Here is a 23,134-nt window from a genome sequence, read left to right as displayed (position 1 = left end):
CTAAATTGTCATTATTTCGCCTCTATGGCCTATTTACTACCTTACCTCCCTACTCTTCTACATTTGCACACACTGTACGTAGATTATTCTATTGTGTTATTGACTGTATGTTTGTTTGTGTAACTCTGTGTTGTTGTTTTTGTCGCTTTGCTTTGTCTTGGCCAGGTCGCAGTTGTAAATGAGATCTTGTTCTCAACTAACCTACCTGGTTAAATAAAGATGAAAAATCAAATAAAAAATTCCAACGGAATGGAAGAAAAAGGGAAAAGGGAAAGAAAATAGAAACTGTTTGTAGGCATATTAAATCTCAGATGTTTAACGAGAGAACATTTGTAAAAATGTATAATTTTATACTCCCATCCTTTAGAAGCAGGTTTTTGGTTTGATTTATAAAACATCATTAGACTCCACTCTCTGAATGTTTCAATTGAAGATATTGTACACATTTTTGTTACTGTCACGGATCCCTCTACTATGTTACTGTCACGGATCCCTCTGTAACTTTCATTGCGCACACCTGGCCCCTATTCCCACTGATTGTATTTGTATATACAGTGCCTTGCGAAAGTAATCGGCCCCCTTGAACTTTGCGACCTTTTGCCACATTTCAGGCTTCAAACATAAAGATATAAAACTGTATTTTTTTGTGAAGAATCAACAACAAGTGGGACACAATCATGAAGTGGAACGACATTTATTGGATATTTCAAACTTTTTTAACAAATCAAAAACGGAAAAATTGGGCGTGCAAAATTATTCAGCCCCCTTAAGTTAATACTTTGTAGCGCCGCCTTTTGCTGCGATTACAGCTGTAAGTCGCTTGGGGTATGTCTCTCTCAGTTTTGCACATCGAGAGACTGACATTTTTTCCCATTCCTCCTTGCAAAACAGCTCAAGCTCAGTGAGGTTGGATGGAGAGCATTTGTGAACAGCAGTTTTCAGTTCTTTCCACAGATTCTCGATTGGATTCAGGTCTGGACTTTGACTTGGCTATTCTAACACCTGGATATGTTTATTTTTGAACCATTCCATTGTAGATTTTGCTTTATGTTTTGGATCATTGTCTTGTTGGAAGACAAATCTCCGTCCCAGTCTCAGGTCTTTTGCAGACTCCATCAGGTTTTCTTCCAGAATGGTCCTGTATTTGGCTCCATCCATCTTCCCATCAATTTTAACCATCTTCCCTGTCCCTGCTGAAGAAAAGCAGGCCCAAACCATGATGCTGCCACCACCATGTTTGACAGTGGGGATGGTGTAGACAGGGTGATGAGCTGTGTTGCTTTTACGCCAAACATAACGTTTTGCATTGTTGCCAAAAAGTTCAATTTTGGTTTCATCTGACCAGAGCACCTTCTTCCACATGTTTGGTGTGTCTCCCAGGTGGCTTGTGGCAAACTTTAAACGACACTTTTTATGGATATCTTTAAGAAATGGCTTTCTTCTTGCCACTCTTCCATAAAGGCCAGATTTGTGCAATATACGACTGATTGTTGTCCTATGGACAGAGTCTCCCACCTCAGCTGTAGATCTCTGCGGTTCATCCAGAGTGATCATGGGCCTCTTGGCTGCATCTCTGATCAGTCTTCTCCTTGTATGAGCTGAAAGTTTAGAGGGACGGCCAGGTCTTGGTAGATTTGAGGTGGTCTGATACTCCTTCCATTTCAATATTATCGCTTGCACAGTGCTCCTTGGGATGTTTAAAGCTTGGGAAATCTTTTTGTATCCAAATCCGGCTTTAAACTTCTTCACAACAGTATTTCGGACCTGCCTGGTGTGTTCCTTGTTCTTCATGATGCTCTCTGCGCTTCTAACGGACCTCTGAGACTATCACAGTGCAGGTGCATTTATACGGAGACTTGATTACACACAGGTGGATTGTATTTATCATCATTAGTCATTTAGGTCAACATTGGATCATTCAGAGATCCTCACTGAACTTCTGGAGAGTTTGCTGCACTGAAAGTAAAGGGGCTGAATCATTTTGCACAGCCAATTTTTCAGTTTTTGATTTGTTAAAAAAGTTTGAAATATCCAATAAATGTCGTTCCACTTCATGATTGTGTTCCACTTGTTGTTGATTCTTCACAAAAAAATACAGTTTTATATCTTTGTTTGAAGCCTGAAATGTGGCAAAAGGTCGCAAAGTTCAAGGGGGCCGAATACTTTCGCACGGCACTGTATGTGCCCTTTGTTCACCATGGTGCTGTTCATTATTGTTACAGTGTCCATTGGTGTGTGTGAGTACCTTTGCTGTGTGTTTTGGGCTTTCGTGCCCGTGTGGATTGGGCAGATGATTACGGGTCTCGCCCCGTGTGTTAATCATTGTGCGTGTGTTTTTTATTCAAGGTACTCCTCGCTCTTTTGGTTGGGTTTCAACCCTCTGTTTTTGTTATGTGTTTCTTTGGTCTTTGAAAGTTACAAATATGGGCTATTGAAGATTCTTATTTGTGCCTTTTTTGTGGTGTGGAAGTAGAGGATTTTGTTCCACATCTTCTGATAATGACCCATAGTTGCTAACTTTTGGACAAAAGTACAAGAGTGGCTCCTCCTTGTTTTTGATCTCTCCACAAACAGTTCCATTGGGTGACTTAAGGGACAGATGCAACACGATATACAATCTCTTGGTTCAGCTGGGGAAGTTTTTGATTTTTAAAACTCAGAAAACAAATATGTTAGTATTGGATTCTTTAAAAGAACTGTCAAACACTATTATACACTAGAAGGCTTGATTGCAAAAGAAAGTGGGAGGTCGTCGAGGGTTGGGCGTGATTTGATTTCAGAGACAAAGGAAAGGTGCTCCTGGATCGCCAGTCGTATGATAATTGTAGTTGTTGGTTCTTTTGTTTGTTTAGTTGTATTTATTGTGGTATTTTTTGTATGTAATTCATGTTTATGTTCTTTGTAGTTTGTTAGGGTAATTGCTTGTTTGTACGCTTCTGTGTGTCCACCGCACTGAGGTAGTGGGCTGAAAATGGTGAGGTGTTCTTGGGGACAATGAACCTTTAGCTTCCACTCCCCTATTGTGGGATTGTATTTGTAACATATGTCAATGGTATTGCATGCCTATGATATATATATTTTTTAATAAAGAGAAGGGAAAAAAGCCTAGGAATTAAATAACCACCCCAAAAATGTCAAAGTATTTTTTATAATAAAGAAACCTTTTAATAAAGAAAAATAGTTTAGTCCCCAAAATGTGTCAAGGTAAAAAATGTTTAAAAAATAACACCGGGGATAGTGGTTCTGAGCGTTCTCCTCTCTCCCTCCACTGTTCAGGTCCGACCCAATCAGGCCCTTCATCAGTGGCCATGTGGCCAACAGTATGGCTGCTGAGGTTATTGCCCTGCTGCACAGCCTGCTCACAGCTCCCGAGTCCAACACCGCCCAGATCTGGACCAGCACTGCAGAGAAGGTAAAGCACCATCAGAATGCATAGGTTTTGGAGGCCGCTGCAGCCATTTTAAGATCTACTTGCAATGCTAGATCCATGTAATTCTAAGAATATACTGTATATGAAGGTTATAGTGATAACACATGGATTTAACGCTGCTAAGGTAACTGAGGTAAACGACTACCGCCCGTAGCACTCACTTCCGTCATCATGAAGTGCTTTGAGAGACTAGTCAAGGACCATATCACCTCCACCCTACCTGACACCCTAGACCCACTCCAATTTGCTTACCGCCCAAATAGGTCCACAGACGATGCAATCTCAACCACACTGCACACTGCCCTAACCCATCTGGACAAGAGGAATCCCTATGTGAGAATGCTGTTCATCGACTACAGCTCGGCATTCAACACCATAGTACCCTCCATGCTCGTCATCAAGCTCGAGACCCCGGGTCTCGACCCCGCCCTGTGCAACTGGGTACTGGACTTCCTGACGGACCACCCCCAGGTGGTGAGGGTAGGCAACAACATCTCCACCCCGCTGATCCTCAACACTGGGGCCCCACAAGGGTGCGTTCTGAGCCCTCTCCTGTACTCCCTGTTCACCCACGACTGCGTGGCCACGCACGCCTCCAACTCAATCATCAAGTTTGCGGACAACACAACAGTGGTAGGCTTGATTACCAACAACGATGAGACGGCCTACAGGGAGGAGGTGAGGGCCCTCGGAGTGTGGTGTCAGGAAAATAACCTCACACTCAACGTCAACAAAACTAAGGAGATGATTGTGGACTTCAGGAAACAGCAGAGGGAACACCCCCTATCCACATCGATGTAGTGGAGAGGGTAGTAAGTTTTAAGTTCCTCGGCAAAACACATCACAGACAAACTGAATTGGTCACACACAGACAGCATCGTGAAGAAGGCGCAGCAGCGCCTCTTCAACCTCAGGAGGCTGAAGAAATTCGGCTTGTCACCAAAAGCACTCACAAACTTCTACAGATGCACAATCGAGAGCATCCTGTCGGGCTGTATCACCGCCTGGTACGGCAACTGCTCCGCCCACAACCGTAAGGCTCTCCAGAGGGTAGTGAGGTCTGCACAATGCATCACCGGGGGCAAACTACCTGCCCTCCAGGACACCGACACCACCCGATGTCACAGTAATATATGCCATTTAGCAGACGCTTTTATCCAAAGCGACTTACAGTCATGTGTGCATACATTCTACGTATGGGTGGTCCCGGGGATCGAACCCACTACCCTGGCGTTACAAGCGCCATGCTCTACCAACTGAGCTACAGGAAGGCCATAAAGGCCATAAAGATCATCAAGGACAACAACCAGCCGAGCCACTGCCTGTTCACCCCGCTATCATCCAGAAGGCGAAGTCAGTTCAGGTGCATCAAAGCTGGGATCGAGAGACTGAAAAACAGCTTCTATCTCAAGGCATCAGACTGTTAAACAGCCACCACTAACATTCAGTGGCTGCTGCCAACACACTGACTCAACTCCAGCCACTTTAATAATGGGAATTGATGGGAAATGATGTAAAATATATCACTAGCCACTTTAAACAATGCTACCTAATATAATGTTTACATACCCTACATTATTCATCTCATATGTATACGTATATACTGTATATCATCTACTGCATCCTTATGTAATACATGTATCACTAGCCACTTTAACTATGCCACTTTGTTTACATACTCATCTCATATGTATATACTGTACTCAATACCATCTACTGTATCTTGCCTATGCCGCTCTGTACCATCACTCATTCATATATCTTTATGTACATATTCTTTATCCCCTTACACTTGTGTCTATAAGGTAGTAGTTTTGGAATTGTTAGCTAGATTACTTGTTGGTTATTACTGCATTGTCGGAACTAGAAGCACAAGCATTTCGCTACACTCGCATTAACATCTGCTAACCATGTGTATGTGACAAATAACATTTGATTTGATTTGATTTGACTGTGCCAGGTGCTGTCCAGAGCACTGATGTTCATCCCACAGCTGGGGAAGTATGCTGAGAGCATCCTGGAGAACGGTAGCAGCAGCAGCAGGAAGCTGGCCAAACTCCAGGCCATCGGCAGGCAGGCTGTGGCGGCACTCTGCGCCCTCGGAGGCTTCAAGGAGACCATCAAGATCGGTTCAGAGGTCCAGGTGGGTTAGGAGATGAGCAGAAGTTGATAGATCCATTAGAAGACTTAGCAATACAAATTGTACCTGTCTCTGAAATTCACATGCCAACATTCACATGCCAACAACACTATACCAAGTCAATAATGCTGTGGGCAGAAAGATCTATATTAGTGAATGGTCTATCAGTGAATGTTTCTCTTCATGGTCCCTCTGCTTCCTCAGGTGGTGGGTAAAGGAGTGCTGGACAGCGTGGGCCTGGTCATGTCCATCAATGAGCAAGAAGGCCTCGCAACAGTAAAGTTCCCTTCCTGCGAGTACAGGAAGGCCTGCAAGGCCTCCGACATCCTGACGGTGCCCATCTCCCGCCTCTGCACTCCCCGCTCTGAGGTAAGGACAGGGAGGGTTAGAGAAGTCACACATGCAACTAAGACATGTAACTAACACATACAACTAACACATACAACTAACACATACAACTAACACATGTTACTAACACATGTAACTAACACACGTAACTAACACGTGTAACTAACACATACAACTAACACTTGTAACTAACATGTGTAACTAACATGTGTAACTAACACGTGTAACTAACACATACAACTAACACATGTAACTAACATGTGTAACTAACATGTGTAACTATCACATACAACTAACACGTGTAACTAACACATGCAACTAACACATGTAACTAACACATGCAACTAAGACGTGTAACTAACGCATACAACTAACACGTAACTAACACATACAACTAACACGTGTAACTAACACATACAACTAACACGTGTAACTAACACGTGTAACTAACACATTCAACTAACACGTGTAACTAACACATACAACTAACACATGTAACTAACACATACAACTAACACGTGTAACTAACACCTAACACATGTAACTAACACATGTAACTAACACATGGAACTAACACGTGTAACTAACACATACAACTAACACGTGTAACTAACACATGTAACTAACACATGTAACTAACACATGGAACTAACACATACAACTAACACATGTAACTAACACGTGTAACTAACACATGGAACTAACACGTGTAACTAACACACACAACTAACACATGTAACTAACACGTGTAACTAACACATACAACTAACACATGTAACTAACACATGGAACTAACACGTGTAACTAACACATACAACTAACACATTCAACTAACACGTGTAACTAACACATACAACTAACACATGTAACTAACACATACAACTAACACATACAACTAACACGTGTAACTAACACGTGTAACTAACACATACAACTAACACGTGTAACTAACACATACAACTAACACGTGTAACTAACACATACAACTAACACGTGTAACTAACACATACAACTAACAAATGTAACTAACACATACAACTAACACATGCAACTAACACATGTAACTAACACCTACAACTAACACGTGTGACTAACACATGTAACTAACACATGTAACTAACACATGTAACTAACACGTGTAACTAACACGTGTAACTAACACGTGTAACTAACACGTGTAACTAACACGTGTAACTAACACATACAACTAACACGTGTAACTAACACATACAACTGACATGTGTAACACCTACAACTAACCCATGTAACGAACTCATGCAACTAACACATGTAACTAACACGCGTCACTAACATATGTAACTAACACGTGTCACTAACATGTGTCACTAACATGTGTAACTAATACGTGTAACTAATATGTGTAACTAACACGTGTAACTAACACATGTAACTAACACATACAATTAACACATGTAACTAACACATACAATTAACACATGTAACTAACACATGTAACTAACACATGTAACTAATACGTGTAACTAATACGTGTAACTAATACGTGTAACTAACACATGTAACTAACACATACAACTAACACATGTAACTAACACATACAACTAACACATGTAACTAACACATACAATTAACATATGTAACTAACACATGTAACTAACACATGTAGCTAACACATGTAACTAACACATGTAGCTAACACATGTAACTAACACATGTAACTAACACATGTAGCTAACACATACAACTAACACATGTAACTAACACATGCAACTAACACATGTAAATAACACATACAACAAACACGTGCAACTAACACATACAACTAACACATGTAAATCGACTGGAATTGATGCAAGTGCACATAAGGCTTTAATGCACGATGGCAGTAGACTCATTTAATGTTCTCTTCTCGTCAATGTCCCTCTCCCCCTCTCTCTCCCAGGCGCTGCCCCTCTACAAGCTGTCTATCACAGAGAAGGTGGTGCAGGCGGTACAGTCCATGCTCCTGCCACAGGAGGGTAGTCTGTCCATCCACACCTCCCTCCCCGCCTCAGGAGATGGCTCTAGTCCTGTCATGGCCGCTGTCCGCCTGCTGGCTGAAATCAGGACCAGGTAAATCACTAAGGAGGAAATTACCTCGGTCAATATGTTTTGCTGCTCCTTCAAGTGTGTGTCTGCACCTGTATGTCATACATTTGTTTTTCTTAGTTAGTGTGCAGGTTTAAATGTGTCTGTTGTGTTTGGCTCCCAGGGCATGTCTGGTGATGGCCCAGCTCCTGGAGGACAGCTCGTTCTGTGAAGAGTTCATTCAGCAGTGTCCTGCTGCTGTGGAGGTGCTTAACCTTGTGGCCCAGGAGTGCAGTCCTGGTGAGTGACCACCCACTCTCACCCAGTAGCATAGTGCTCAATGATGACACAACTTCTACAATGCAGCATGACTGTACTTTTACTGGCCATATTTTCTCTATGACCGTAGTATTGATTCTGCTGTGTTGTGCAGGGGAGCGTCTGGGCATGGTCGAGGCACAGTGTGAGCGAGTGAGGATGCTGTACCGAGACTGCGCTCGACCGCCACCCCCTCCCCTCCAGACAGACAGGTGCCAGGTGGGTGTCGCTGTACTCATTGATCTACTGATCGAATAACTGACACAAAACCATACTAGGATTTTTTGAGGGATGAAGGGATTCCGTTTGAAGTTTGTGGGGCCTTGTAACGCTCTCTGCTCCGGTCTATATCTCTCCCTAGCCCAAGGAGATTACATGGAGTCCAACTAGGGTGTTCCCTCCAGTGCGTGCCTGCATGTTCTCATCTCGCCTTACCTCCGTCACCTTCCTGGCCGACCCCAGCGCTGGAGGAGGTCTGCCCAGGGGAACCTTCATCTATGCCACCTCACCTGTACCTGTTCAGGTGGGCACCCCTAAACTTACTGGATGTCTTGGGAATGGCACATGCTAGGTTTTATATTAATGATAATTCAGTTTTGCATGCTTAGGAAGCAGGCTAACTCATTTGGAATCTTTAAATTCCTCTCCCTCTTTTTCCTGTAGGCTCCTTCATTTTACTGGGAAATAGAGATTGTCTCCTATGGAGACTCGGAAGACGACAGCGGCCCTATTGTGTCTTTTGGCTTTGCCACAGAGGCGGAGAAGAGAGACGGAGCATGGACCAACCCTGTTGGCACCTGCCTCTTTCACAAGTATATGCTCCTATGGATTTGACATATGTAATCTCTGTGAGGTTTCCCACTGCCCTGTCTGAGATTGAGTGCTGTCTCTGTGTTTCTCCCTTTCAGTAATGGCAGGGCTGTGCACTATAATGGCTCCAGTCTGCTGCAGTGGAAGAGTGTGAGGCTGGACGTAGCCCTACTTCCTGGTGAGATGGGAAACAATCCTCTCATCTAGTTTCATAATATCACCTACCTCCTATTTTTGACTGTTTTTGCTTATGGAACCAATGTGTATTGCATATTTATAACATTTTGGTGAAACATCTGATTTTGAACTGTATCTTGGGATGGTGACCATTCTCTTCCTGCTTACAGGGGATGTGGCGGGCATTGGCTGGGAGCGCTCTGAGGGCACCCCTCCACCCCCTGGCCATGTCTCTAAAGGGCGGGTCTACTTCACCTACTGCGGCCACCGCCTCAGCCCCTTCCTGGAGGATGTAGCAGGGGGCATGTGGCCTCTGGTGCACATTCAGAAGAAGGTGGGTAAAACAAGATAACAAGTTAAACAACTTTTCTCTGTATATATCAATGATGTTGCTCTTGCTGCGGGCGATTCCCTGATCCACCTCTACGCAGACGACACCATTCTATATACTTTCGGCCCGTCATTGGACACTGTGCTATCTAACCTCCAAACGAGCTTCAATGCCATTACAACACTCCTTCCGTGGCCTCCAACTGCTCTTAAACGCTAGTAAAACCAAATGCATGCTTTTCAACCGATCGCTGCCTGCACCCGCATGCCCGACTAGCATCACCACCCTGGATGGTTCCGACCTTGAATATGTGGACATCTATAAGTACCTAGGTGTCTGGCTGGACTGCAAACTCTCCTTCCAGACTCATATCAAACATCTCCAATCGAAAATCAAATCAAGAGTCGGCTTTCTATTCCGCAACAAAGCCTCCTTCACTCACGCCGCCAAGCTTACCCTAGTAAAACTGACTATCCTACCGATCCTCGACTTCGGCGATGTCATCTACAAAATGGCTTCCAACACTCTACTCAGCAAACTGGATGCAGTTTATCACAGTGCCATCCGTTTTGTCACTAAAGCACCTTATACCACCCACCACTGCGACCTGTATGCTCTAGTCGGCTGGCCCTCGCTACATATTCGTCGCCAGACCCACTGGCTCCAGGTCATCTACAAGTCCATGCTAGATAAAGCTCCGCCTTATCTCAGTTCACTGGTCACGATGGCAACACCCATCCGTAGCACGCGCTCCAGCAGGTGTATCTCACTGATCATCCCTAAAGCCAACACCTAATTTGGCCGCCTTTCGTTCCAGTACTCTGCTGCCTGTGACTGGAACGAATTGCAAAAATCGCTGAAGTTGGAGACTTTTATCTCCCTCACCAACTTCAAACATTAGCTATCTGAGCAGCTAACCGATCGCTGCAGCTGTACATAGTCTATTGGTAAATAGCCCACCCATTTTCACCTACCTCATCCCCATACTGTTTTTATTTATTTACTTTTCTGCTCTTTTGCACACCAATATCTCTACCTGTACATGACCATCTGATCATTTATCACTCCAGTGTTAATCTGCAAAATTGTAATTATTCGCCTACCTCCTCATGCCTTTTGCACACATTGTATTTAGACTCCCCTTTTTTTCTACTGTGTTATTGACTTGTTAATTGTTTAGTCCATGTGTAACTCTGTGTTGTCTGTTCACACTGCTATCTTGGCCAGGTCGCAGTTGCAAATGAGAACTTGTTCTCAACTAGCCTACCTGGTTAAATAAAGGTGAAATAAAAAAAATAAAAAAAGTTGAAGCCTAATTAATGCAGCTCAATGTCATCATGGTGTGTTTTGCATTTTGTTTAGAACACAAAGATTCGTGCCAACTTTGGTTGCCGGGCATTTGCGTACGCAGAGGGCCAAGCACACCGCAATGCTGCTGACTTTTGTGTTGACCTGGCAGAGGAAATCAGTGCCAACTTCGAGGCCCTCCCATTCGCCATGGCATCCGACAGCGACAATGATGCGGGTGCTAGTGTGGCATCTGACTCTGGATCTCACGGACCTCCCTGTCGGATCGCCGCGGTAGCAGTTGCCCAGCAACGTATGTTCCTTTCACTTTCACCTTTCACCAAATGCATGTGTTTCAGTTACTTTCCGGTCACATAACCTAAAATGTATTGTTTTACTTCAAGGCCCAGTGCAGTCAAAAATGTGATTTTCCTGTGTTTAAATATATTGTCACACTGAGGTTAAATAATACTGTGAAATTGTGTAAATTATGTTGATCCTTTTAGTGTAAGAGCTGTTTGAAAAGACTGTCTGAAATGTCTGCCTGATTTTTGGTGGGAGGGAGTATTGGCCTTCCTAGTGACATCATTAGGCGGTAAATTAGTTAATAGACCAACAAGAAAGAGTTCCAAACCACTCTGCCAATAACAGCTACTTTTCAGTGTTCTCCTCCCCACTCCCAGACAGTCCGAGCAAAATTATTCCTTGAGAAACGTTTTACCATTTTAATTGAAAACAATCACAGTAAGGTACTTAAATGTTCCCCATAAATGATTTGATATCGAAAACAACTGCATTGGACCTTTTAACCTGGTGTGATTTCAGTCCTCGGTTGCGTTTGCTGTTTGGTCGACCCCACCCCGCCCCGCCCCCGCCCCACCCCACCCCGCCCGCCCCGCAGCCCTAACCCTCATCCTCACTGTCTGGTCTGTGTATATGTCTCCCAGCTGGTAGCGTTTGCTGTTTGATCAACCCCACCCCGCCCCGCCCCGCAGCCCTAACCCTCACCCTCACTGTCTGGTCCGTGTATTTGTCCCAGTTGGTAGCGTTTGTAAGAACTGGCTTTGTTGTTGTCCTCCCCTGTCGAGACAGAGTACAACAGTGACTCGTCGTGCCTCTACAAGGTAGAGCTGAGCTACGAGAACCTGGTCACCTCAGGGCCTGAAGCACACCCCCCGCCTATCGCTGACGACGAGAGTGATGACGAAGATGATGACGATGTTCCCAGGGTGAGTTGAATATCTTTCTGGTGCTTATTGTTCTGAGAAGAGCCTTCAAATAACACATTCACTTTTTGGTATCCTGGATTTTCACTGTTGGCATGAATGTACTGTTTCACCCACCCAGGAGGACCACTATGCCCTGCTGGTGAAGGCCTGGGAGACCAAGGTGTTCCCCACCATCCGCCGTCGCTTCCGCAATGAGGCAGAGAGGAAGTCTGGTCTGGACCAGATCAAGGGAGCACTGCAGCTGGGTGAGGATTTATGTTCAGTCTCTCGTTTCTGCTCCTCTGCTCTTTGAGCAGCTTGGGACACTCACACTCACCTGAAAACCAGGTGGTAAGAGGTGGTCAACCCTGTAGCTCTGTTTAAAGAGCAGCTCCCCATTGACTCCACTGTTTGACATTTTTGAAGGGATGCTTTTTGACGTTTGTTCTTTGTGGTGTTTTTATTGCTTGAAATGTTGTTCAGGCATGGTTGACATAGCCCGGCAGACAGTGGAGTTCCTGTATGAAGAGAACGGGGGTATCCCCCGGGACCTTTACCTCCCCACCATCGAGGACATCAAGGATGAGGCCAACAAGTTCACCATCGATAAAGTCCGCAAAGGTACCCTGCACTTGCACCCACCACCATGACAGAGACCTCGGTTATTGAACCGTGATTGTTTTCATCACCTTTGACCCTAACTGTAAATACATTATTAAACACAGGAGTTTTCCTGATAGCTGGTTTAACAATTACTGAAGCAATATTTTCTTTTAAGAATTTTTTGTAATGATCATTATCATTATGAACATATAGGCTGTAGTGTTACCCAGCTTTGCCCTTACTTATACAGTATGTTTCCTCGTCTCAGGTTTGACCGTGGTCATCCGCTGTCCAGACAACAACAACACCAACAGCACCACAGGTGGAACAGCCCTGCCCAAGTTTGCCATCCGAGGAATGTTGAAAACCTTCGGCCTGCACGGAGTGGTTCTGGACGTGGACTCAGTGAGTGTGGAACACTTCACTTCAGTTGTCATAGAAACAAAGCGAAAATAAGTTAAGCTTTGTCCTTTGTTATTTACTGTGTGTGTCTGTGTTTTCAGGTGAATGAGCTGGTACAGGTAGAGACGTACCTGCGCAGTGAGGGGGTGCTGGTGAGGTACTGGTACCCCATTGAAATGCTGGAGCGTCCCCCTGTTGGGTCCCGCCGTACTGCTGCCAATGGCCTTGTTAATCTCGACAGCAGTAACATCCAGATCCATAGGTAACTAACACACACACACTGAAATAACACACTGCTATGAACTGTAAATCATCCCCCGTGGCCTGCTGTGTTTCAGGGAGCTTCTACGTTGTGAGAGTGCCCTGGCTCGGCTTTACTGCCGCATGGCGCTACTCAACATCTTTGCCCCCAAGAGCCCCCACACCTTCACCCGCCTCCTCCACATCCCAGCCATTAGAGACATCACTTTGGAACACCTGCAGCTGCTGTCCAATCAGCTGCTGGCTCCGCCTCTGCCTGGTGAGCAGACTCTCTCTGGATGACATGATGATCCACGGAAAATAATGGGTTAAATAGAAGTTAGAAAATGGACTAGACTGAAATAACACATGGATTTTTAGGTGTACAATTCAATGAATGGAGTGATTTGGAGTCTGCTTTTAAGAATCCGAGTGTAGACTGGACAAGCATCCACTACCGTCTCTAACATTTAGATTCCAAAATTCCAAACAGTCCCTTTACATGTCAGAATGTTGAATATATACCTGTTGTCCACTGATTTTGTCCTGCTGCCGGTGTAAATTTATGATAAAATATCCACAGGAAATATTATTGAACCGACTTCAAAACGCAGGTCTCTGTGTGTGGCTATCACGATTTGTTGTCACCTAATGTGACATTCTGGCTTGTAAGAAATCTTTCAACATTTTTGCAGTGCTTTATTTCAGACTGTGTTACCCGAGCTGGTATCACAGACTGATTTATTAGGCAACCTTTCCATGATCTTTGTGCTCTCTGTTTGTCCTGCAGATGGGACCATCAGCTCCAGCTCCATCCTGGTGGCCCAGTCTCTACTCCACAATCTGCAGGGCCAGAGCTGTTCTCCCACAGAACTGTTTTACCAGGGAAACGCACAGCCCATCCGGGAGTGGCTCACCGTGGCCATCACCCGCGCCCTGCACCAGGGGGAGGAGAGCCTGCTGGAGCTCACCAAGCAGATCTGTTGCTTCCTACAGGTCTGCACAGGGTTAACTAATGACCTGAGTCTGTCTGAATGGATATTTCCCTAGGGATGGAGATCTTTTGTTTTTATATGGTTCATATATTATTTCCCTTGTTCCATTATGTAGAATGCACCAGAGCAGTTCACTTCAGAGGACTTCCCAGTATCAGAGTCAAAGGTCAGCATGGATGTCAACTTCCCGGGTGCTGCCTTCGTGATCGTCTCCTGCAAAGAGAGCCAACTAGGCTGCCGCAAAGAGTGAGCTAATTTAACAAACTTTTTTGTTTGACCCTTGACCATCCTAGATGTCTTACAGTGCCCCCATTTTGCCCCCATTTTCTGCCTCTCTCACGTTTCCTCTCTTCCCCACTAGCTCCTCCCTGTACAAAGCCCCATGGGCGCGGGTTATGGTTTATGGCCTTGGTCACAAGGTGCGCAGGAACGGCCAGCTCAACCTGATGGAGGCGGTGTGCTACCCTCTGGATGCTTCACCCTCCAACACAGGCCTCACCCCCCCTCCCACTACCAACCAGTTCCCCACTGTCATCATCCCCACCGACAAAGTGCACATCAAACTGGGTGAGTGCTTGATCTCCCCTAGTCCTGGCTTACAGTAATAACTATTTTCAGCGTATATATGTTAATTATGTTTCTCTCTGTTTCAAATGATTAACATGTATTGATAATAGCTTGGTTTGTTTCATTGTCTCTCTCTCAGGGGTGTCGCCCCCTCCTGGCGTGGTGCTGGTGCTGCACTCCCTGCCACTGGAGTTCCCCCTGGCTATGGCATTTGCTGAGCAGCTGCTGACGTGGAAGCTAGGGGAGAATAATGAGTACTCTGAGGAGGAGCTGGACACTGTGCCCTCGTCTGTGCTGCTGCAGGTGGTGGAGCTGCTGGGTAGGTGCTACACTTTCGTAAAATCTTTGAAATGTCTGCCTCCATGGCGATCCATGATATATATATAATAATATATAATAATAATATATGCCATTTAGCAGACGCTTTTATCCAAAGCGACTTACAGTCATGTGTGCATACATTCTACGTATGGGTGGTCCCGGGAATCGAACCCACTACCCTGGCGTTACAAGCGCCATGCTCTACCAACTGAGCTACAGAAGGTGTCCAACGTCTACATCTTTTACATAACCTTCAGTCACTCGTTGTATGGGACTAATATCGCATCCTGTTTTGTGCTGACAACAAGTTGGTCACTATTTTCTAAGAGTTTCTGTTCCCTCTCTCTTCCTGTCTGTGACGTTCTAGGTGGGCTGTTATGGACCACAGATCTGGCCCCCTGCGTCAAAGAACTCTCCTTCCATCTGCTGGCTGAGCTCTTCCGTAAGATCCACCACCTGGAGCAGCGGAAAAGCCCTGCAGGCCTGTCCAACTCCATCGCTCTGTTGCTTAACCCCTGCCTGGCCGTGCTCATGGCCCTGCAGACAGAGCTCCGCAAGCTGTATGACCGGGAGACCCAGGGCTGGGTGACTGCAGGGGCCGGAGCAGGGTGCTCCTCCTCTGGTGGCGGTGGCCTGGCCCTGGGGACTGAGCAGAGCAGATTCTCCACCTACTTCCACGCCCTGATGGAGGTGTGCCTGGCTATAGCTGAGGTCACCGTCCCCCTCAACATGGGGTGCTCAGGAGTGGGAGCCCTGTCCTCCACCAGTGCCCCTAATCTCAGCGACTCCTCTTCATCCTCCTCCTCCTCCCCAGGCCAGACCCCCCAGAGCCCCAGCCTGCTCTCCAAGCGTAAGAAGGTGAAGATGAAGAGGGAGCGTGCGGCAGCAGCAGTGGCCGCAGTGGCCTCAGGGAAGAGGGGTTCTGCTGGAGGGGCTCGTCTGTCAGAGAGCGACAGCGCCCTGCTCAACATGGCCGGTAGTAAACCTGAGGACATGCTGTGGTTCCACCGTGGCCTCACCCTGCTCATGATCCTCCGTCACCTGGCCAACAAGGATCCCCAGGGGCTGAGTGTAACAAGTGATGCTGTGACGGACGCCTGCCAGGCCCTGGTGGGACCTACCGCTCACAGCCGTCTGCTGGTGCTCTCTGGCATCCCCACCCACCTGGAGGAGGCTGTGGTGCGCAGCGCCATCCGCAGAGCCTGCCATGCTCACGGGGGTCTCTTCAAGGACGAGATCTTCATCCCCCTGCAGGAGGAAGAACCTAAGAAGCCCAAGGCAGGAGCCGGGGTGTCCATCCCCCTGGACGGCAAAACAGCCCCCGAGCCTGGGCGCTCCTTCCCCAGCAACGAGAGCCCAGACAGCTCCAGCTGCTTGACTCCAGCCTTGAGTGTCTCGGCCTCAGCCTCCACCAGCCAGACCTCCATCTGCAGCTCCTCTCAGGGGGGCGTGTCCCGCACCGCCAGTGAACTCTCTGTGGACCAGGAGCTGCTGGCTGCCCCACCTCTCACCCCTGTGGCTGCAGCCTCGACCATACCCTCCCCACAGCAAGTGCCCCTGGATCCCCACACGGTGTCCAGCCAGGAGAGCCTGGATATCTCCCTGTGCAGCACGGGGAGCCTGGGCAGTCTTGGCAGCCTGGGGGAACCTCTGGACAACGCAGAAACAGCCTCTGTGTCAGACGGGGGCTCCATGTACACCGTCACTTCTCTGGACAGCAACTCCATCTTGGCCCGACCCATCAAGGGCTATGCTGTCATAGAGGTGGGTCACAAGTGCATTTTACAAAGAACTTGATATATTGATATTGTTGATTTATATATATGTTTTGCTTTGATGGAGACAGACTTGCATGTCCTTCATCTGTTTTGCACATCCTGAATGTAGGTTCGCGCCCGAGCCAAAGTGGAAAAGATCCGCGCTAGTCTCTTCAACAGCAGCGACTTGATTGGCTTATCCAGCCTGGAGGGTGAGGAGGAGCTGATGGAACTGACCAATGAGGAGATCCTCACAGCCTCCAGCGTCAACCCAAGCCTGTTTGACACACAGGGTAGCTCCGCCCTTGAGGACTACTTCCTGAACAAGTCTCTCAGAGGTAAGTAGTTTATGGCTCAATCATCTGTACTCTATCAATACAGATAAAAGTCCTACATCTGGAGGGGTCTTAATCTTTTCTCCTATGTTCCCAGGGGACAAGTTGGTTCCAAGTGCACGAGACGTGCTGATGGACATCTTCAAGAGTTGTGTACACTCAGAGCAGATGCTCAGCCTCACACCAGCCAAGCCTGTCAAAGTGTCAGACATCTACTTGAGCAAGGAGCAGATCAACTCCCAGACTACTGGAAACCTCCTCCACGTCTTCTTCACTAATGTACGGCCGCCTAAGAAGGTGCTGGAGGACCAACTGACGCAGGTTGGTACACCCCCCCACCATGAGTGTTTGAAGACAACAAAATAGATATATGCTTAATTGACCCTGCCTCATCCACATGATTTTACACACACACACACACACACACACACACACACACACACACACACACACACACACACACACACACACACACACACACACACACACACACACACACTCATCTATATGCATCTGCAGCCATGTTTGTCTGAGCAGGGTTATATGTTCCACAGATTCTGCGTAAATATGGCACCCCCAAGCCCAACAAGAACAAATACAGCAAGGCGGGTAAGGAACAGCATGCAGTCAAGGTGGTGAGCACCAAGAGAACCATCACCAAACCACCCAGCAAGGAGAAGTCTGTGCTCAACAGCGTCAGGTGAGTTTTGTCCTTCACCACACACACAATGCCACCCTGAACACCATTTTCTGAAATAGTTTCCACTCCCACCTGTAATTATGGAAAGTAGTGGGTTTCAAAATTACACTCCCCCCAAGAGCCTTCTCTTATGCTTCCCACTATGAAATGTGTTACTTAAATAGCGAGTCTTACGAATTCAATTCTCATGTTAAGAAACAAAAAAATAGCAATAAAAACTGTTCTCTGTGGATTCTTTATCCACTTACAGAAGGAAAATGGAGAGTAATTAAATGTTGCTTATTATGCTTAATCATCAAATCAAGCCTCGTTCAGTATACTGTTATTTCAGACATAACTTTCGTCAGTACTCATTTGGACAGACATTTTCCATTGGCCCCTGTTCCTGACCTTTTTCCATGTCTCTGTCAGGACTGCACTGAGTGAGAAGAAGACTGTACTGAAGCCCAAGTCCCCTGAGAAATCCAGGCCTGATGAGAAGGACACAGAGAAATCTCCTGCCAAGAAGCCTGAAGGTACTGACCACTCTGTACCCTCTCATGTTACCCATCTGTCCAGCCAATATCTCTCTGGAGCTGAGGAACAGTTCCCTCCAGTTAGAATGTAGATGACTAGATGGAAACTGAGAGCATAAAGTCCATGCATCTGTGAGTTTGGCTGTTAATGTATTTCTACATGTATTGTCTCCTCCCTCACCCCTCTCACGTAGTCCCAGAGGAGAAGTACTTGACTCTGGAGGGCTTCCATAAGTTTGCTGTGGACCGGGCCAAGCAGGACATCCGTAGCGTGTGGAGGGCCATTCTGGCCTGCGGTTACGACCTTCACTTTGAAAGGTGAGCCTGGCGACCCGCCCCCCACCAGGCCCTGCAGTCAGCCTTCACATTCCGAGTGTGGAAAGGAACACACATGACTGGAGCATGTTGTAAACAGTTGGAGCATGGAACACACTGTGATTGTTACGTCAACACACATCACACATTTACACATGATGTACTCTAAGAAATGATGTCACGTGTAATCATCTGAATCACACACTATACTGCACTGTACAGTACATGTAATCTCTGTAATTAGAGAAAGCCAGCTGGTGCCAGATTAAGCCATTTTATACACAGATGTAGGATCTTGATTTGAGCCAGGAAATGTGGATTATAATTCATTTACATTTTTGTAAGGGTTGATACATTTTTTGTTAGGGCAAATCAAGTCTGACATTTTAAAGTGGAAATTACAAACTTCAGAAGCCTTTTAAACATCAAATATACTACACGTTTTCCTGCTGTGCAGGAAATCTCAGCAACAATAGTGATCAAATTAAGATCCTACATCTGCATTAAGAGGATCTGTTCATATGTAGTGGTTATCCACTCTGTTGTATTCCCTCTCCTCTGGTTTTCCAGATGTACCTGTATAGACACGCGGCATGCCCAAAAGGCCTGTAGGAGGTGGAGCCTGGAGATGGACGTAGCGTTGGTTCAGTACATCAACAGGCTGTGTGGTCACCTGGCCATCACACCTGCCAGGCTGCACCCCCATGAGGCCTACCTGGAGCCCAGTGACGTCGCTGACCCACGCCTGGCCTGTCTTCTCAGTATGTGACCTTCTCACTGACATACCACGTCATTAGTTTACATACACAGTCTATTATTACACGTGTTTGTGTGGTATTGGACATCAGTAATCATGAGTGTAAGCGCATGTTAGTGAGTGGGTGGGAATATGTGTATTTGCGTATATGTGTTGCTGTGTTCACATTTCCCCTGTGTGTGTAGATGTGCCTGTGGAGAGCCTGCGTCTGCGCTTTGCTCTCCTGCAGTCTCTCAACAACACCCTGGAGAGTTTCTTCCTGCCCCTGGTGGAGCTGAGACAAACACACACCTACCAGAACAGCATCGCAGCACTGCTCTCTGGGGCCAAAGGTGACACACACACAAAAATAACATATCAGAACTGCTCTGTCAGGTCAATGGCACACAGCAACAGTGTGCTGTATGGATCATTAAGGAGTGGTGTTGTGTCAGGGAATTGGCTGGTTGTTAAATCGTTTAAGCTGTAGGTGGGGCATATGAATAGTATTAAAACAGTCTTGCTGACCTACTCATTCTACCTCCACCCTATCTCTATGCAGGCCTGGTGTTCTATGATAACAAAGTGATAGTGATGAACCAGGTGTTGAACGCCACAGTACAGCGGACTGCAGACCACGCTGCCCCCGAGATCACACTGGACCCTCTGGAGATTGTTGGAGGTGAGCTCACAGGACAAGCCCAGAGCCCTGTTTTACCTTCATTCATATGATGCCCTCTACGTTGAGTGTTGATGGTGTGTGTTCCTCCAGGAGAGATCCGTTCCTCAGAGAACACCTACTTCTGCCAGGCGGCACGCCAGCTAGCCTGTGTGCCCTCGTCCCAGCTGTGTGTGAAGCTGGCCAGCGGAGGAGACCCCACCTATGCCTTCAACATCCGCTTCACTGGAGAGGAGGTCCACGGCACCAGTTAGTATCAACCTTCTTCTCCCACCTTTGTCCTATAGGAATAAAATCTGTTTAATAAGACTGAAACACTGTCTAAGTTGACCCCTGACTTCTGTGACTCTCCCAGGTGGCTCCTTTCGTCACTTCCTGTGGCAGGTGTGTAAGGAACTCCAGAGCTCCGCCCTCTCCCTGCTGCTCCCCTGCCCCAGTGCAGCAGCCAACCGCAACAAGGTACAGTGACCCCCCAACCCCCATCTGCCTTCACTGCAACAAGGTACAGTGACCCCCCCAACCCCATCTGCCTTCCCTGGTTGCAGCACCATTTTAACACTAGGAACGATGATAATGTCTCAATAGTTAGTGCACATATGTATTAATCCTACTCCCCACAGTATATACTTAAGCAGTAAGGCCCGAGGAGGTGTGGTATATGGCCAATATACCACAGCTCAGGGCTGTTCTTAGGCACGACGCATCGCCGGAATGGATACAGCTCGAACCACCCAGTTTATAATAGGAGTGTAAACCGTGTCTGGATTACAAACCAGTTGGGCACTACATGGCCAGTGATCACTGTATTACTGATAGGCTAGAAGAGTCTCTAACTTGATTGTGGTGCTTCTGTGCTGTTTTGTTCCAAAGGGGAAGTATATTCTGACGCCCTGTCCGATCAGCTATGCGGAGGAGCAGCTGCTGCAGTTCTTTGGCCAGCTGTTGGGCATTGCCATCCGGGCAGATGTGCCCCTGCCCCTGGACCTGCTGGGCTCCTTCTGGAAGAGCCTGGTGGGTGAGCCTCTGGACCCAGAGCAGGACCTGCAGGAGGCCGACCTGCTCACATACAACTACGTCAAGAAGTTTGAGGGTGTAAGAGACAGTCATTTAGACATGCATATTGGTCATGTTTCTGGAGAAGTTGAGGTGATTTATATAATGAAAGGAGGAACTGACTTACTCCCTGACTCCCTGGAAGTTTTGAAAGCTCTGACCAGAAACGAACCCATCAAAAAACTGATGATGCTGTATGCAGATGTTCCATGGTTCGGCCAATAGCTAGCTTATTGACCAGTCCCTTTCTACTGTAAACTCCATACAGTCACTACTGACTTCTACAGTTCAAACCCAGACTGTAGTTTCACCATACCACTTCCCACCCTTGTTCCCAAACAACAGTGTTCCATTGACCTCTACCTGACCCTTTCCCTCTGCAACCCAGGTGAGTGACGAGGACGATCTGGAGGCCCTGTGTGCAGAGATCTCGACCCAGCACCACTCAGGAGAGAGTCCTGACTCCCCCAGCCAGCCCTGCTGCACCTTCACCTACATCACTATGACTGGAGAGGAGGTGGACCTGTGCCAGGGGGGGCACAACCTTGGTGTCAGGTACAGTGACATTCTGTCTCTATGGCCCAGGGACTTGTTTAGTCCGTATGGGTCTTTGTTGATGTTATCTAATGCGATTCCCTTTAGCTGTCAATTTGTCTCTCCAAATAATTTTGTCCTTTCAGCACAGTAATGTCTGACTTTCACAGAATGTGCTCTCTCTGTTTAACCCCTCTATCCCTCTACACTGTCTGTCCTGTGTGTGTGTTTGTAGCTGGCAGAATAAGGATGTGTATGCGCGAGCAGTGCGGGGCCTGCGCCTGAGGGAGCTGCAGAATGTGGAGTGTATGACAGCGGTGCGTGCAGGCCTGGGCTCCATCATTCCCCTGCAGCTCCTCACCATGCTCAGCCCCCTGGAGGTGGAGCTACGAACCTGTGGCCTGCCCTACATCAACCTGGATTTTCTCAAGGTAGCTAACCTAACGTAGCAGGCGTAGAAACGCCGTTAGCGGAGTCCCCACATCCGTTTTTCAGGGGAAACGGAAGTTAGATTGAAAATACTGTATCCCTGAAAACCGAAAATATCCGCTTTCTTCCAACCCCGCAGAGAGTGCGAGGTAGCTAATACATATACCATACCCTCCCTGCCACCTCACGCTTCCTGTACACATCCCCTTCTGAAACCCTAGGACACTCACACCTACTGTCCACATCCCCTTCTGAAACCCTAGGACTCTCACACCTACTGTACACATCCCCTTCTGAAACCCTAGGACACTCACACCTACTCTACACATCCCCATCTGAAACCCTAGGACTCTCACACCTACTGTACACATCCCCTTCTGAAACACTAGTACACTCACACCTACTGTACACATCCCCTTCCGAAACCCTAGGACACTCACACCTACTGTACACATCCCCTTCTGAAACCCTAGGACACTCACACCTACTGTACACATCCCCATCTGAAACCCTAGGACTCTCACACCTACTGTACACATCCCCTTCTGAAACATTAGTACACTCACACCTACTGTACACATCCCCTTCTGAAACACTAGTACACTCACACCTACTGTACACATCCCCTTCTGAAACCCTAGGACACTCACACCTACTGTACACATCCCCTTCTGAAACACTAGTACACTCACACCTACTCTACACATCCCCTTCTGAAACACTAGTACACTCACACCTACTCTACACATCCCCTTCTGAAACACTAGTACACTCACACCTACTCTACACATCCCCATCTGAAACACTAGGACTCTCACACCTACTCTACACATTCCTTCTGAAACCCTAGGACACTCA

General features: G+C 46.9%; 1 protein-coding gene across 4 annotated transcripts in view; it reads left to right on the top strand.

Moving 5' to 3' along the window:
* Positions 1–23,134, top strand: part of LOC118358345 (probable E3 ubiquitin-protein ligase HECTD4) — a 91,512-nt gene that overhangs the window by 53,005 nt on the left and 15,373 nt on the right. For 3 of the 4 annotated variants that reach the window (XM_052478804.1, XM_052478803.1, XM_052478802.1), the window contains exons 39-73: positions 3,277–3,412; positions 5,391–5,573; positions 5,775–5,939; positions 7,840–8,009; positions 8,149–8,264; positions 8,398–8,501; positions 8,644–8,805; positions 8,946–9,094; positions 9,191–9,270; positions 9,440–9,603; positions 10,963–11,200; positions 11,980–12,116; positions 12,235–12,361; positions 12,579–12,716; positions 12,967–13,103; positions 13,202–13,362; positions 13,439–13,620; positions 14,131–14,336; positions 14,451–14,581; positions 14,697–14,902; positions 15,042–15,221; positions 15,591–16,987; positions 17,111–17,318; positions 17,413–17,636; positions 17,870–18,015; positions 18,427–18,530; positions 18,725–18,848; positions 19,416–19,606; positions 19,788–19,934; positions 20,144–20,263; positions 20,354–20,509; positions 20,616–20,719; positions 21,131–21,352; positions 21,702–21,868; positions 22,083–22,278. In XM_052478804.1, the coding sequence (XP_052334764.1) occupies positions 3,277–3,412; positions 5,391–5,573; positions 5,775–5,939; positions 7,840–8,009; positions 8,149–8,264; positions 8,398–8,501; positions 8,644–8,805; positions 8,946–9,094; positions 9,191–9,270; positions 9,440–9,603; positions 10,963–11,200; positions 11,980–12,116; positions 12,235–12,361; positions 12,579–12,716; positions 12,967–13,103; positions 13,202–13,362; positions 13,439–13,620; positions 14,131–14,336; positions 14,451–14,581; positions 14,697–14,902; positions 15,042–15,221; positions 15,591–16,987; positions 17,111–17,318; positions 17,413–17,636; positions 17,870–18,015; positions 18,427–18,530; positions 18,725–18,848; positions 19,416–19,606; positions 19,788–19,934; positions 20,144–20,263; positions 20,354–20,509; positions 20,616–20,719; positions 21,131–21,352; positions 21,702–21,868; positions 22,083–22,278 (6,778 nt within the window). The remainder of the gene's footprint in view (positions 1–3,276; positions 3,413–5,390; positions 5,574–5,774; positions 5,940–7,839; positions 8,010–8,148; positions 8,265–8,397; positions 8,502–8,643; positions 8,806–8,945; positions 9,095–9,190; positions 9,271–9,439; positions 9,604–10,962; positions 11,201–11,979; positions 12,117–12,234; positions 12,362–12,578; positions 12,717–12,966; positions 13,104–13,201; positions 13,363–13,438; positions 13,621–14,130; positions 14,337–14,450; positions 14,582–14,696; positions 14,903–15,041; positions 15,222–15,590; positions 16,988–17,110; positions 17,319–17,412; positions 17,637–17,869; positions 18,016–18,426; positions 18,531–18,724; positions 18,849–19,415; positions 19,607–19,787; positions 19,935–20,143; positions 20,264–20,353; positions 20,510–20,615; positions 20,720–21,130; positions 21,353–21,701; positions 21,869–22,082; positions 22,279–23,134) is intronic. The other variant, XM_052478805.1, reaches the window with a different exon arrangement.

This window comes from Oncorhynchus keta, chromosome 25 (assembly GCF_023373465.1).
Source record: "Oncorhynchus keta strain PuntledgeMale-10-30-2019 chromosome 25, Oket_V2, whole genome shotgun sequence".
NCBI classification, from domain to species: domain Eukaryota; kingdom Metazoa; phylum Chordata; class Actinopteri; order Salmoniformes; family Salmonidae; genus Oncorhynchus; species Oncorhynchus keta.
This window is presented reverse-complemented; position numbering and strand designations above follow the sequence as displayed.